General features: G+C 31.7%; 1 protein-coding gene across 1 annotated transcript; it reads right to left on the reverse strand.

Annotated features, from left to right (window-relative positions):
* Positions 1–6,184: 6,184 nt before the first annotated feature.
* LOC113367290 lies at positions 6,185–12,527 on the reverse strand. The gene is made up of 9 exons (XM_026608907.1): positions 12,395–12,527; positions 12,127–12,323; positions 11,582–11,846; positions 10,809–10,960; positions 9,437–10,043; positions 8,865–9,099; positions 8,544–8,770; positions 6,791–7,637; positions 6,185–6,713 (listed from the first exon to the last, which is right to left on the reverse strand). The coding sequence occupies exons 2-9, from the start codon at positions 12,127–12,129 to the stop codon at positions 6,185–6,187; spliced, it is 2,865 nt and encodes a 954-aa protein (XP_026464692.1). The 5' UTR covers positions 12,130–12,323; positions 12,395–12,527.
* Positions 12,528–15,990: the final 3,463 nt, after the last annotated feature.

A 15,990-nucleotide genomic window follows, 5' to 3' on the forward strand; every position in this document is an offset into this window, starting at 1 on the left:
CAACATTTACACAAAATTGAAAAGTGGTCACAACAATGGAGAGTAAAGATCAATGATGCCAAATCCAGTCATATAACATTTACCCTAAAAAAGGATAAATGCCCCCCAGTTAGAATATACAATAAAGTTATTTCAGATACCACAGAAGTAAAATACTTGGGTATGTACAGTAAACCCTCGCTTTACACGGCAAGTGCGTACCGTGCAGTATTGGGACCGTGCTATAAAAAACTCGTAATTAACATACAATTCAGGCTAATTCGTAGTGCGTTCTATGGAAACTTATATAGAGCAGGAAACCGTGTTATGATAGACTCAGAGTTGGTACAAATCGCACCATTTTTATCGTGCTGTACGGAAACTAAGATATACACTTTGAAGTGGGAGTAATATGAACAAAATGACATGTATGGCATTGATACCTTAAAAATTGGCGCGACGCAGTAGTCAGCTCACACGTGTTCTTAGGCAACTATTATATAATCAGCCATGTCTAAAAGATAAAAGTCGATAACAAAACTTACATTAATACCCTTTTGATATTGTGGGAGTCGTAATGAATATAAAAGTATAAACTCCCATCGTATAAAAATATATAAATTTTATTCATTATAAAATATTACTGATATGTAAAATATAAAATGACAAGTCCAATTGTTTCCTCTCTCATCATGACTAGCCTGCTTGATCCCCTCACACTCCCTGCCCAGTGTTGACCTCACAGTTTAAAAGAAAAATACAGGGAAACACGTTATAAAAATATGGTGGGAAAGCAGATTATAGCAGTATTGTGGTACTAGTCAATTAGTAGTTTTCATATTTCGTCGGCAGATCCACCATATGGTAGGTAATTCGACTTTCCATCATCTCCATACTCTGCATAAGGTTCTGACTAAAAAACATGTGGAAAATTTCCTGAACCTCGATGTCGGTGAACTTCTAATTTTCAGCCTCGATCTAAATAGCATTAGTTATATCAGAATTACTTAATGTTTGGAATGCATAATTTATGGGTACAGTTTCCATTTCTGCAGGTGTTGCATTCGTATCTGATGGGTTCTGATCAGAGAAAGAAGTAGGCTCTTTATCCAAATCAGGATCATTGGTTTCTTTAACATAAGAGTCCAGAATTGTGGAATCCAATAAATAATTTATGTCTTCATTTTGTTTTGACTCTTCGCTGTCACCGATAATGGGAGGTAGCATCAAAAGACGATTTGTTGAGTTAACGGACAAGGAGAGGTTGAATTGCATTCCAATGAAAAGTTTAGGCTCCAAATTAGTTTTTTCTGTCAGCAATAAACAATGAGGTCTGGGTATACCAAATGGGTAACCACGAAAGTCCGGTTCAGATAGTAAGTGCATTAACTATGATGAAGCGATGACTGGACGTACCTTATAAGTCGTCTCTGAAGACCAGTGATTATGGTGCTGCGTCAAAATCTATATTTCTCAAATCCTCGAAAAATAAAACTCCTTCTTTGTCTTCATTTCAATCGTCGTAGGTCACCAATGTGGGAGTCGTAATGAATATAAAAGTATAACCTCCCATCGTATAAAAATATATAAATTTGATTCATTATAAAATATTACTGATATGAAAAATATAAAATGACAAGTCTAATTGTTTTCCTCTCATGACTAGCCTGCTTGATTCCCACAATATCAAGGAACTTATGGGCTGTTGACCAAATACCGTGTAATAAGAAGTTCGTGTAGTCGGGTCTACTGTATAGTCAACCCTCGGCTTACACGGCACTCATGGTACACGGTTCCCATACTACACGGAGCTAAAAATCCCTCCGACTACACGGACTTCTTATTGCACGGTATTTGGTGAACAGCCTATAAGTTCGTTGTGCAACCTATGAGTGATTCTAGTAACTTGATATCAAAAAAGTATTAATGTAAGTTTTGTTATCGACTTTTATCTTTTAGGCTATGTCTGATTATATAATAGCTGCCTAGGAACACGTTTGAGCTGACAACTGTGTCGCGCCAATTTTTGAATAAGGTGTCTATATCATTTCGTCCGTATTACTCCTACTTCAAGTTATATTTGTGGGTCTCCATACAGCATGATAAAAGTGGTGCGATTTGTACTAACTCTGAGTCTCTCATAGCACGGTTCCCATACTGCACTATAATGTAAGTTTTGTTATCGACTTTTATCTTTTAGGCTATGTCTGATTATATAATAGCTGCCTAGGAACACGTTTGAGCTGACAACTGTTGTCGCGCCAATTTTGAATAAGGTGTCTATATCATTCGTCCGTATTACTCCTACTTCAAGTTATATTTGTGGGTCTCCATACAGCATGATAAAAGTGGTGCGATTTGTACTAACTCTGAGTCCTCATAGCACGGTTCCCATACTGCACTATGTAAGGTTCTATAGAACGCACTACGAATTAGCCTGATTGTATGTTAAATATAAGTTTTTTATAGCACGGTCCCCATACTGCACGGTACGCACTTGCCGCGTAAAGCGAGGGTTACTGTATATGGATCACAAACTGAACTGGGTTACTCACATCCACTAAAAAATGTAAACAAGTCGACAAAAGAATAAAATCACTCTACTGGTTATTGGGCCCAAAATCCAAACTATCACTAGAAAACAAGCTCTTGCTTGCTGTATAAGGTACTAATCAAGCCTATCTGGACGTAGTGAATAGAACAGTGGGGATGCGCTAGCAAAACCCGAATATTACAACTTCAAAGACTGCAGTCATAAGCATTACCAATGGTATGGCACTGGCCTCGGATACACGTGTATTTATGTATAATATTTTATTTATCAATTACTTTTTATCTTTTATTCTTTTTATAAAAAGAATGACATTTAGTGCCTGTCTCCAATCATTAATTCTTACAAGTTGTATTAATATGTTAGTGATAATCTAAGAAATTCAAAACCTCTGACGATGCCGTAGAATTTTACGTCGAAACGTATGGAAAAATAAAGATGTTTTAATAAAAAAATCTTTACCTTACTTATTTTTCTCTTGATGTTACGCCCTCCAAGAAATCAATCATATATATATATATATATATATATATATATATATATATATATATATATATATATATATATATATATATATGAGTAAGTTATTGTGGGGCGATACATCAAAGAATAAAAAGCAAAGATTTATAAATTAATCTTTAATTCCAAACGTTTCGACATTCAATTTAGTGTCATCATCAGTGGTTATTAACGTTGGTAGGTTACATCTAGAAAGTGTACACAACACTAGAAATTAGCACTAACATTTATACGACTAAACTTGTCAACACCATATATTTTTTATAATTTATTGTATGATGTAAAAAGACAAATGATAATTTTATTTGAACAAAAATGTGAATAACGTTAGGTCATTTCTGCCACGACTTCTGTACTTTGCAAGCTGTCAACACCATGTATTTTTTATAATTTATTGTATGATGTAAAAAGACAAATGATAATTTTATTTGAACAAAAATGTGAATAACGTTAGGTAATTTCTGCCACGATTTCTGTACTTTGCAAGTTCCGAGGCTTATGTCAACACAATAACTTACTCATATATCTCAACATCAAAATCAACAACTAAATCATATATATATATATATATATATATATATTTGGAATAATTTTGCAGCCCAATCGTCGAATTAAAAAAAGAATAAATAGAAAAATTATTTATTCTATTAAACGTTTCGACACTTGATGTGTGTCATCATATTGCCCTCCTATTCTATGTTTTCAATAGCGGTGCATTATGAACACTGATCAAGGCTACGCAGCAAGTGTGATGATTGAGTGGAAACGGGGTGTGAGAAACAAAAGAGGAAAGAGAAACAGGGAAGAAATATAACGAACGAAAGATTCTAAATACCATTGAACACGAACGATCACGTTAACTCGGTGTATTTTCTAAGAGCAATTGTTCAAATATCAACTATTTTTATAATTGAACCAGTTTCCGTAGGACTTTAATGGTTTAGTATGTTCATTAACCCCTTAACTTACAATTTAGATTCGAAAATTTTGGGCCAAAAATGTAACAAACAGGCGCAGCGTTCGGGCCCGGTCGCACGACTCGTATGACTGACTAACCCGGCCGATTGTAGACATAACGGGCATCGCCCGTCAGGAGGACTTGTGATGTAATTCTATTATTCTTACCTTTTCGTATCGTTAACAGTTGCTAGTAGTTCTTGATCAAGCTAGCAAATTAAAAATTACGTTCATAAATTCTAGATAATATATCATACCGTTACCGACTGCTAATTTAGTATTTTGAAGTTACTGATTTTGTATTTAAGAGTTACTGATTTTGTATTTTAGAGTTAATTTTGTATTTCTTTTTTTTATTTTTATATCTTAAATTTATTTTAGTTTAATATAAATATATATTTTATAACACTTGCGTCTACCACAATTATTGCATCGTACTGTAATTGCGTATCAAATATTCAACGTAATATTTACATCTGTCTCGATTACAGCGCGCGGGCTATGTCCGTAACATTCACTTCTGGCTCGATCATCGTACGCGGGTTATGCCCGTAAAATTTAAGTTTGGCCTAGTCATCGCACGCAGCTCTGCTCGTCATTTTAAGTTAAGGGGTTAAGACCAAGCACTCTATCGTTATTCCAAGCAAATCGTCTAATTTTCTCAAACTTTGATGAATTTTTAAAATTAAACTACTTGTCGTAAGGCCGTAATATTTCAGTAAGTTGTATAATACCATGATATATATCGCCAAAAAAGTTCCATAAAAATCGGCTTAAATTTAAACTGTTTCGTATCATTCTCAACTAATATATCTTTTGAAGTTTTTGATTTTTTAAAATCGATTCGGTAGTATGAGCTTAAATGTGGACGAAAAGTTTAACACTTTTTTCAAATTACAAAGAAACGGCTCGGGCGATCGTCGCACAAAACTGAGAGACGATAATCCTCATTGAGAGACATCAAATGATTCAAATGGCTTTTAAATTTCTGAAATCAGTTCAGGCATTTTTGAGAAAACGTCGATCAACGGTCTAATTTTGACAAATTCCAAAAAACGATACCAATTTTTGCAAACTTTGACGAATTTTTAAAGTTAAACGAGTTGTCGTAGGGTCATAATATTTTAGTATGATCTATAAGACTATGCTATGAGACTATGGTATCTACCGTCAAAAAATAATAATAAAAATCTTTGAAATTTTTTTTACACTTTATTATAAGAAAACGGCCCGGCCGATCACTACCAAAAACTAATCAGCACAATTCCCAACCAATATCTTTCGAATGTTTTGAATTTTCAAAATCGATCAGAATTGCGGGCTAAAACGTAGATTTTTTTTTCACTTTTCTGCTATTTATAAAGAAATGGCTTGGCCGATCATCTCACAAAACTGACAAACAATAGTCCTCAATCGAGGTGCATCAAATTTAAATTATTTAAATTCTTTTTTAACGGCTTTTCAATTTTTGATTCGGTCCAGCCGTTTTTGAGAAAACGTCGATTTACGGCAAAAAATCTGTTCACATACACACATACACATACATACTGTTTTCAAATTTGGTCTCATTCGATTCAGAATGGCTCAAGACGTCGAGAAAGCAAAATTAGCAAATCGGATTTTTTTATGAAAGCATTAACTTCCCCTTCGAGAAGTTAAAAAAAAAATCTGGTATGCGCTTCTACAAAAGCTTTGTTTCAAACACTTGTAATAAATTATTAACATTTCATCAAATATAAGTAGAATTCAATCTAATTATACTAAACGTTCTACTCATTATACGAATTTTATTTATTTTATTTGTGAAATTAACAATATTAGCCATGAACAAGAATTAACATATAGTAAGAATGGATTTAACTTAATGGTAAATCATAGATAAGAAAATAGGGGTAAATGATGGGTAAATTAGTTCAGTCATTTATACATAAATCAAAAGTACCTATTCATTGAGCACAAGAATTAATAATAAACGAATGTCTATGAAAAAATTATTAATATATTCCATTAGTACAAAATTATCACATAAACTATAAAATAAACAATAATCATGTCAAATGTGACAATTAACATAAGTAAATATTAAACAACATATTTAAAATACTAATATTTGGCATCAGAAGTGTTCAGATAATATTTTTTCTATTATATTTTCTCCATTTAAAATTAATTGTGTTTTTAGGAAGGACTGCACAAACTCATGAACTCAATATCAAATATAGTTAGACCGTCCCCTGATATTTCTTGCAGCTTTTGACCAATCTCAAAACTCAAACTTGATAGATCATCTGGAATGAAAATGTAGCACTGCTTAGCTAGTTGACCAATATTATCCAGAGATGCAGGCATATCACGAATTTCTTTAGTAGTACCGGTGTTGCCAAAATCTATGAAAAATACTTCATAACAATCAGGCAAAACATTCAAGATTGATGCTCTGTACCAAAGCATATCATCGGCAAACTGAGCAACACAAACAACATCTTTTACAGGATTTTTGCAAACAGGAAATGAAGCAGCATTTGAAAGAGCATCTTCCAAAAACTCTAAACCAGCTCTATCACATTCAAGCTGCACATAAAATTCGTTGAGATCTACAAAATGGCTAATGTAACCAGTTTTTTTTTGAGTCAATACATCACTATCTGAGCATAAAACACTAGTGTCATGTATATCACTCACATCACACGTAATACCATGGCCATTCCTTATCAATTGCTCAGTTATATTAATGCCATCATGTTCTAACTCTACATAACAACATTTTCCTATTTTAAACAAAACATTTTGTTTGAAAGTTTCAGAAAGTTGACAAATTCTTCAAATTCTTTGCACGCATTTTCACTCCAATCATCTCCCTCTACTGAAGCAGCTAATAATGAACACTTTGTAGCAAGAGGTTCAATTTGTTTTAATTCACCATCAAGATCTTTAAGTAAATTATCAGAATTTTCAATCACATCCGTATTTCCAAAATCAATAAATCTTATAGTAGTAATATCACTATCGGCATCAAGAATTACTGCTCTATACCATAGATCATCGATTGAGTATTTTGCAACACATATTCTACCGACTTGCAAATTTGTCAATGATGGCAATTTTTCAGCTATATTTTGCAAAACTTCTTGCAGATGTAACAAAGCTTCCTTATTACTGGCATCTTGCACCCAAAATTGGCTAGGTGAATCAATATGAGCAACAATAACTAAATCACATGTCTGAGTTAATTCTGTTTGAATGGAATCCTTATGGCCAACATTGTTGGATTTTGAAGATATTTCAGGTGCAGGATGACTTTGTTCATTATTACATAATTTGTGGCCAGAAGTTAGATACCACATTTTGCCTTTCCGACTTAGATTCACTTTAATCAAATCATCACTAGCATCATGACAAAAGTCATTGGAAGCAATTACTTCCAAACATAACATATATAATTCATAGTATGCAGTAGAAAGTTCTTTAATGTTATTAAAAGGTAAAAGTTCTTCATTACCATAATCAACATATCTGACAAGATAATCATTCTCCCTCGATTGAATGATTATAGCCCTATACCAATTACTGTCCAATAAAGATTTCGCTGCACAAACATTTCCTTCAGTTAACTCTGTCTGGGGCATATCACCTAAAATATTGTACAAGATAATAATTAATTTTGCCATATTGATGGATAGATAGATAAATAGATATATATTGCAAGATTTTAATTATATATATATATATATATATATATATATATATATATATATATATAAGTCTAACAGTCAGGCATATCATCAATAAAAAAAACAATTTCTTTTACATCCATATGTTTCGGTTATAATCCTTTTCAATTATTTTAGTTTTCAAATTTCATTTTCAGTTTCCACTGGATGAAGGCTAAGATTATAGCCAAAAAGTATGAATATAAAATAAATTCTTAAAAGAATTGTTTTTATTGATGCTGTATCTGATTCTTAAACTTTGTTAAGACATATGTCAACATATTATATATATATATATATATATATATATATATATATATATAAATATATGTCTTGAAATGTTTATTTGCAGCCAAATAGTCCAAATAAAAAGCAATAAATATTTAAACTATTCTGTATGTTTTGACACTGTATGTGCGCCGTCATTCAGCATATTTAATAAAATCACACAAGAAAAAAAAACACAAAACATAATATTTAAAAAATTTAAAGAACATTGTTTCAAAGAAACAAGCAATTTGTTGCAGGACCATGCTTTTTTAAATAATAAAAACAAATAAAATATTTATTGCTAAGATAAATTATATATTCTCTAAAAATATTGGAATTACTAAATAAAAAGTATCTAAATTATTACTGTATTAGTTTAGTTGTTTAAAAAAAAATCTAATGAATATGGTGCATATCATCAACGTGCTTCGCGCGTACATCCTCATGGCTTGAAACGTCGAGAAAACATAAAATTTGTGAATCGGATTTTTTTATGAAAGCAAACTTATCCTTCAGAAAGTTAATAATAATATAAGAAAATCAAAATAAATTCTCACCATTATTTTCATAGAACTGAAAGAGGTTATCTAATAATTCCGATAGAAGCGTCATGTCTGAATCTTCCTGAATAAATGCTTGATCTCCATTTCGATGACTAATGATCACATTCATATTTTGCCTATATACTGGCTTTGCGCATAGAGGAAATACAGAAGATATTGACTCATCTGATGAAAAAGGAACAACTTTACACCCAGAAGAGTCGTATAATGTCACAAATAATCTGAAAAGCAAAATACATTTTACATTATTATTAAATAAAATTTCTATAACACTAGGTTATATAAGCACTTATATAGATTATATTAAAAACCTACTTGGTTCCTTGGATTTCATTAATATATATTATAAAAGTATTATTTTCTGTCATTTCACAAAAAGATTTTCTCATCTTGTTGTATTCGGGATCATTTTCATCACAGTTCCATTTATACAATCCACATTCAAATTGCGAATCTGTTTGAAACAAGTTCACAAAAAATATCTGAAAACTTTTTACTCCTAAGATTTTTCCTTTTATAAACTGTCCACGAAGCAAGTCAAATTCAATATCTATAATATGGAAACTTAATTATTTTTGAACTCATATTGATCAAAAATGTTAATATAAATAATTTCATATAGCTTTAATGAAAAATAATGTGTTATCCTATTTAGTTTATTTGAATGCAAAATTTAATATGAAGTTACTGTATGAAAAGTTTTATAATATACATAATTTTTATAACCAAATATTAAACATGCTTTAAAAAATATTTTGTTATCTAATCATAGTTTAGCAAAAAAAAAAAACTATATACATAATTAATTTTTGTACTCTCAAAGTTCAATTGATAAATATTTAATATCGTGTAATATATATTACTGCTCAAATCTTAATATATCTTACCATTCCTTATATCTTCCGAAGCAAAAATAGCAAACCCATTTTCAACTAGTTGTAATCCAACATCAGCACCATTATGACTTAATTCCACATTAGTGTAGCCATTTGCATCAGTCTCATTAAACATACAATCATAAACATTTTGCTTGAAGAAGCCATATATCTGTGGCAGATTTGATTTATCCATTCTGATTGGAATAATGCTATTGATTTTACATTTTATAGCAAATGTTGGCTCTAATAAAAATTCATCCTCTATTGGAAAAATATCAGTAGGTCCAACAATGTCTTTGAAGCCATAATCAACAAATTGAATCAGATATCTTTGCTCTTTAATGTTCACTATCCTTCCTCTATACATAATATTATCTTGTTTATATTTCACAATCACAGCATCTTCTACTTCAGCATTGAACGCATTGCTTTTAATTTTACTGTACTTTGTTTGAATATTCTTCATCAAATCCACCAATTTTGCATCATTACATTTCAATTGGCAATGAAAATTGTGGGGATTGACAAACCAAGATACAGCAACTTGTTGCATAACTGATGGTAAATTATCCTTAAATCTTTTACTTTGATGCTGACTCATAAAACATTTTTGTAACTGAGATGATCTAAAAAAAAAGTATAATATTCATAAATAGACAACCCGTGTTAACATCATAATATGCCACCGTCATATTTAGAATCTTCTCTAACACAACATTTCCAATTGTGTTGTAGTAGATTCATTTTGATTAATGCTGTCTAAGCCCGTTAAACAGCATAGAAGTGCTTGGGCTTCCAAACAAGATATCAATTCCTCACTCAATAATTTCAAACAAGATATATCTACAGTTTCACAATTGCCATAATCTACATATTGAACTTTTTTTTATTATCATGCATGATAATATAACAGCTCTATACCAAATTTGATCCTCCAGATAGAGAGCTGCGCATGGCATGTTAACTTGCAAATGTTCTATAGATAATCCTTCAGCATTCTCACAATAATGTTAATTTTTTCCATTACATTATCTAATTGATCCTTATGTTCATATAAATGAATAAAAAATGTGACACTGTTTCTATATATGATACCAAAACATTATTTTTGGATCCCTTACAAACTTTAAGTTCAGCAAACATAATATTATTTTTTTGGTAGTTGAATATTGCAGGCTGCAGAAATTGTTTCATTAATTATGTCTATCACGTTTTTTCTCCTCAAGAAAAAGATTACAATATTGTATTGCTGAACCCTTTGAAGGTAATACTTCTAGTTCTAATACTTGTTGATTTACAATATTTCAAAAATGCTCATGCATTATCTTTTTGAGCGTAGGATCTAAAAATAAACCATGCAAGCAAATCTATATGCATAAACCTTATCAAGAATGAATTCAGCGTCGATTTGGAAAACTTTTGCGAAGGAAACCATTTCCGTTGTACCATAATCAATTGAATATAACTTCAGAGAATTTATATCCCCTACACCCATAACTGTGGCCCGATAATATAATCCATTTTTGAATTGACCTAAAAAATTATTTTACAATATCAGTTATTTCTGCATTCAGCAAAAATTAGAATGAAGTAAGAAACAAAGTTATTTAAATTATTTTAAATAATTAATAATTGGTTAAAAAGCAACAGAATATAATATGAATCACAATACCAAAAATTGAGTCACATTTTATAGTTTCTAAATGAATTATTTATATAATTTTATATTTTATCAATTTTAATGCAATCCAACAATTGAAACATATATTATTAAATATGTAGTTAATAAATGCAAGTTTTATAGAATCAATTAAAAATAATTTGTATGATTTATAATAAGAAAATGAGCAGAATAGATTTTTCCTTACCATGCATAGAAAATATTGAGTATGCTAAAAGTTACTATTCCACATAATTGAATGAATAAAACAATAAATATATGTATATATAACAAAACAACATTCTAAAAAAAATCTATTCCTTATTTGCAATGTTTTGATTTTTTTTCAACTAGCATTGCAAATTACTCATTAACTGAAAATCTGATTCTCAACTAATAACTTTTAGCAGCAACCTCAAGCAGCATTTTACTAAAGAAATACTTTGGACAGCATAAGCTTACTAAATTTATATAAAAAGGAAAGAAATCCATACCTATACAGGTCGATCCATTTATTGGAATTTCATCAAAATGATATTTTTTACAATTATTAATCTGAATCATTAATTGTTCCAAATTTGTTTGTAGTGACAACAATTGTACACAACAAGTAAGTGTCTCTTCATCTATAGCTGAGACGATGACCATATGTCTTGTATGCAATTCTAAAGGTGCTCGGCTTTTGAAAGTCATCATCAAATTTTGTTCAGAACAGCATTTTGAATTATCGAGCAATTGATTATCCATTATATTAGAACACTATATAAATAAATCAATTAGTCTTAGATGGGCTGTTTTGCTGACTTTTCAAACATTTGGTCAAAAAGATATGAACATTTTCTTAAATAAATATCACTAGGAGGTTATAAAATAGAATAATTCCATGTTAATTGAAAACAACAATTATGAAAAACAACAAACCAACATGACTTAAAGCAGTGAACTAGATTTAATACTAAATAAATAATTCAATTACTTATTCTATAAAAAGTTGGCTAAAGACAGAATATAAATAAAAATTCATAAATGGATAACTCACCATTGAAATGCCAATATTTTTTTCTTGTAAACTTTCAATTAAAAAGTTAAATCTTCGTAATTATTATCATATACTTGTACGTGAGTTATATCTGTTACTTGTGAGCAGTTGAAAACAAACAAATGAAACTGCGCGGTAGCTTAAAAATTTTAGTCAAGGATTCCTTGATTGTGTCACTCATAAAAATTGGAGTACTTCTATAAAAAATCATCGACAATCATTCGCATTCATAAACAAAAACTGACAAAGTAATAAGATTAACACTAACCTCAGATCATTAACCCATACAAAAGAATCATTTATGTGAATAGTATTCTGTCAAAGTAAAATGTATACGTTAATAACTCGAGGCAGACAACTACAAAGTCGGTTAGTTTTGAACGTAGGACACATAGAACCCGAGACAATATTAGAATACCATATAGACGTTTCTCTCTCCCGATTTTTACGTTCAGAAGGAATACTTAAAGGGTCCTCCGCTCGACGTGATGGCGCTGCTCTTGGCATTCAAATTAATACACGAGTATTTGAAACCATTATGTTTACTTATCTATGTTTGAAACTAAATTTGGTATTACAATCGTATTATGTTTTGCAATAATACAATAATAACAAAAATATACTAGATATTATTATATTGTAATAAATATACAATCAAATCGAAATATAAATCAACAAATACACTGACGGTTTGTATATAATAGACATCACATTTAATCTACTGGAATAACTTCTACACTTTTTCTACTTATTAATATAAATATTTAGTAAAATTTAGTGAATAATGCATTATAGTGTTAGTTCATTACATCGTCTGACATTCTTAACTCTACCTAATAATCATCCCGTGCAAAATTTGACATTCTAAAGCCGGCAACAGACGTAACTGTATGCATGTGCAACTGAATGAATGCGCAACCAAGTGTATTTTCACAGTGCTCACAGACGGCTCAAGTTTATGTTCAAGTATTTGCGCAAGCATATCACAAATGTCAACTAAGAAACGTCAAGACATAACCTAAAAATATATTTTTTTTATTAATTCATATATTTACAGCATCAGAAGAGAATTCAAAGTGTTCAGAGGGCTAATTTAATAACTTTTAATAGTCGATAACTTCATAAACTTGTATTATGAATTCGCTACAAAGTAAAATAAAAACGGGACATGTGCTGCCACACGCGGCCAACGAATGAACTTGCCGACTTGAATGATTGCGCAATTAAAATAATCAAAAAGTGCTCATGCCTACTCGCTTGCACCAGTCTGTCAAGTTGCGCAAAAAACACCCCACAGACGCTACAGAATGCAGGTGCAAGTCGCAGGTTACGCAAGTATACAGTATCGTCTGTGGCCGGCTTAAGCAATTCATTTTCTCTCAAGTATATCCCGATCCGTGTGAAGTGGTAATCCAATTTTAAGCAGCTGAAAATTTCTATTTGTGTATTATGTCTTTCTTGTAGAAGCTTATACTTGATTTCTTACATAATTTCTTAGAACTGGCCACTTTCCTTAAAGTGTATTACAATTAGACTAATTTTTCAATGCACTACGTAGTAATTATGTCCTCCACATGAGTTTGAAGCTGTTCTATTCATATTGCCAAAGGGCTATGCATTTGAGAGCAATTCCCGAGGAAATCTTTATTAACAAATATACAAACACAAACGAACAAAAACCGCCAAGAATTTGTAAACTTACACAAAAAACACTGACGTTTCACAGATGCACGTGCAACTGAATGAATGCGCAACCAGGCGTATTTTCACAGTGCCCACAGACAGCTCAAGTTTATGTTCAAGTATTTACGCAAGCATATCACAAATGTCAACTAAACCCGACCACAGACGTAACTGTGTGCATGTGCATTTTACATCAAGACATAACCTAAAAATATATCTTTTTCTATTAATTTATAAATTTACAGCATCAGAAGCGAATTCGAAGTGTTTAGAAGGCTAATTTAATAACTTTTAATTGTGTACAACTTCATAAATTTGAATTATGTATTCGCTACAAAGTTATACAAAAACGGGACATGTGCTGCCACACGCGGCCGACGAATGAACTTGTCGACTTGAATGATTGCGCAATTAAAATAATCGAAAAGTGTTCATGCCTACTCCCTTGTACAAGTCTGTCAAGTTGCGCAAAAACATCCCACAGACGCTAGAGAATACACGTGCAAGTCACAGGTTGCGCAAGTATACAGTATCGCCTGTGGCCGGCAACTGAATTCAAACCAATCAAATGCAAACAAACACGATCGAACCCACTTTTTATTGCCCGCGCAAAATTTCTTACCCGATGAGTGCGAAATCAGGCAAGAGAGCGAAATCGGCGGCAGAGGCTCTAACTAAATCCGGGTTACAGACATTTGTACGGAGATTACCAACCATGAGTAAAGCCGGCCACAGACGTAACTGTATGCATGTTCAACAGAATGAATGCGCAACCAGGCGTATTTCACAGTGCCCACAGACAGCTCAAGTTTATGTTCAAGCATATCACAAATGTCAACTAAGAAACGTCAAGACATAACCTAAAAATATATTTTTTTTATTAATTCATATATTTACAGCATCAGAAGAGAATTCAAAGTGTTCAGAGGGCTAATTTAATAACTTTTAATAGTCGATAACTTCATAAACTTGTATTATGAATTCGCTACAAAGTAAAATAAAAACGGGACATGTGCTGCCACACGCGGCCAACGAATGAACTTGCCGACTTGAATGATTGCGCAATTAAAATAATCGAAAAGTGCTCATGCCTACTCGCTTGCACCAGTCTGTCAAGTTGCGCAAAAAACACTCCGCAGACGCTACAGAATACAGGTGCAAGTCGCAGGTTGCGCAGTTATACAGTTACGTCTGTTGCCGGCTTAACTGTAACGTCAGCTTACTAAAATTTCAGATTTTTTAATATTGGTACCGCGATCATTTATGGCCACCAAATGGCATTCTTTTTGAACGTTTTGCCTGGATCTCTAAAACCCATGGACTTGCCTTCCCAAAAAAATAACTAATTCTTCATTCCGTCGATACTTTTTGCCCCATATCTCCCAAACGTCTGGACCTATCTTTGCCAAAAACTAATAAACACTTATCCCGCATCAATAGCAATCCAAAATATTTATCTTATATATAAAAATGAATCGCAAAATGTGTTGGTAAGCGCATAACTCAACAACGCCTGGACCAATTTGGCCAATTCTTTTTTTAAAATGTTCTTTTTTTTAAAAGTCCAAGGATGATTCTCAAGGCGAGACAAAATGTAATAAATGCCGGGAAAACCCTAAAAACAGCCTTTTTATTTTTTACATACAAACGTTTTCTAACTAATACGTAGAATCAATTCGAGCTTTAATTTGTTTATAATGCGTAAATAAATAAGGTAAATTAGAGAATTTATAAAGGTAAACTGGTAGACTGGTAAATTGAAGGATATGTAAAATGGTAGAGAGGAGAACTGGTAGAAAAACAAATATGTAGACAAATAAACAGGTTGACATGTTAATTGGTAGATATGTCGAACGGAATGACAGGTAAATATATAGGCCAGTTAAATGGTAGATTGATAGGTAAATTAGTAGACAAATTGTTAAACAGATAAATTATTGAACAGATTGATTGGTAGACATTCAGAACGGGATGACAGGTAAATTGGTTGACAGGTAAAATGGTGTATTGATAAACAGGTTGACAGGCAAATAGGTTTTCAGGTAAATTGATAGACAGGTGAATTTGGAGACAAGTAAATTGGTGAAAAGGTAATTCGTTGGATAGCTGGTGGTCAGGTAAATTGGTAGAAATGTGAACTGATAGATAGACACATGATAACAAAATTAACAAGACGGATAA

Source organism: Ctenocephalides felis, unplaced genomic scaffold, assembly GCF_003426905.1.
Source record: "Ctenocephalides felis isolate EL2017-DRISC unplaced genomic scaffold, ASM342690v1 CF-g0.4_SCAFFOLD_01170, whole genome shotgun sequence".
NCBI classification, from domain to species: Eukaryota; Metazoa; Arthropoda; class Insecta; order Siphonaptera; family Pulicidae; genus Ctenocephalides; species Ctenocephalides felis.

What these genes read in the sequence shown, in the direction of transcription:
- LOC113367290 (XM_026608907.1), bottom strand. An exon ending in AAATGGATCGACCTGTATAG is followed by an intron (nt 10,961 to 11,581) that starts GTATGGATTTCT and finishes ATAATTTTTTAG; the next exon opens with GTCAATTCAAAAATGGATTA. An exon ending in TCAGTTCTATGAAAATAATG is followed by an intron (nt 7,638 to 8,543) that starts GTGAGAATTTAT and finishes ACAATATTTTAG; the next exon opens with GTGATATGCCCCAGACAGAG.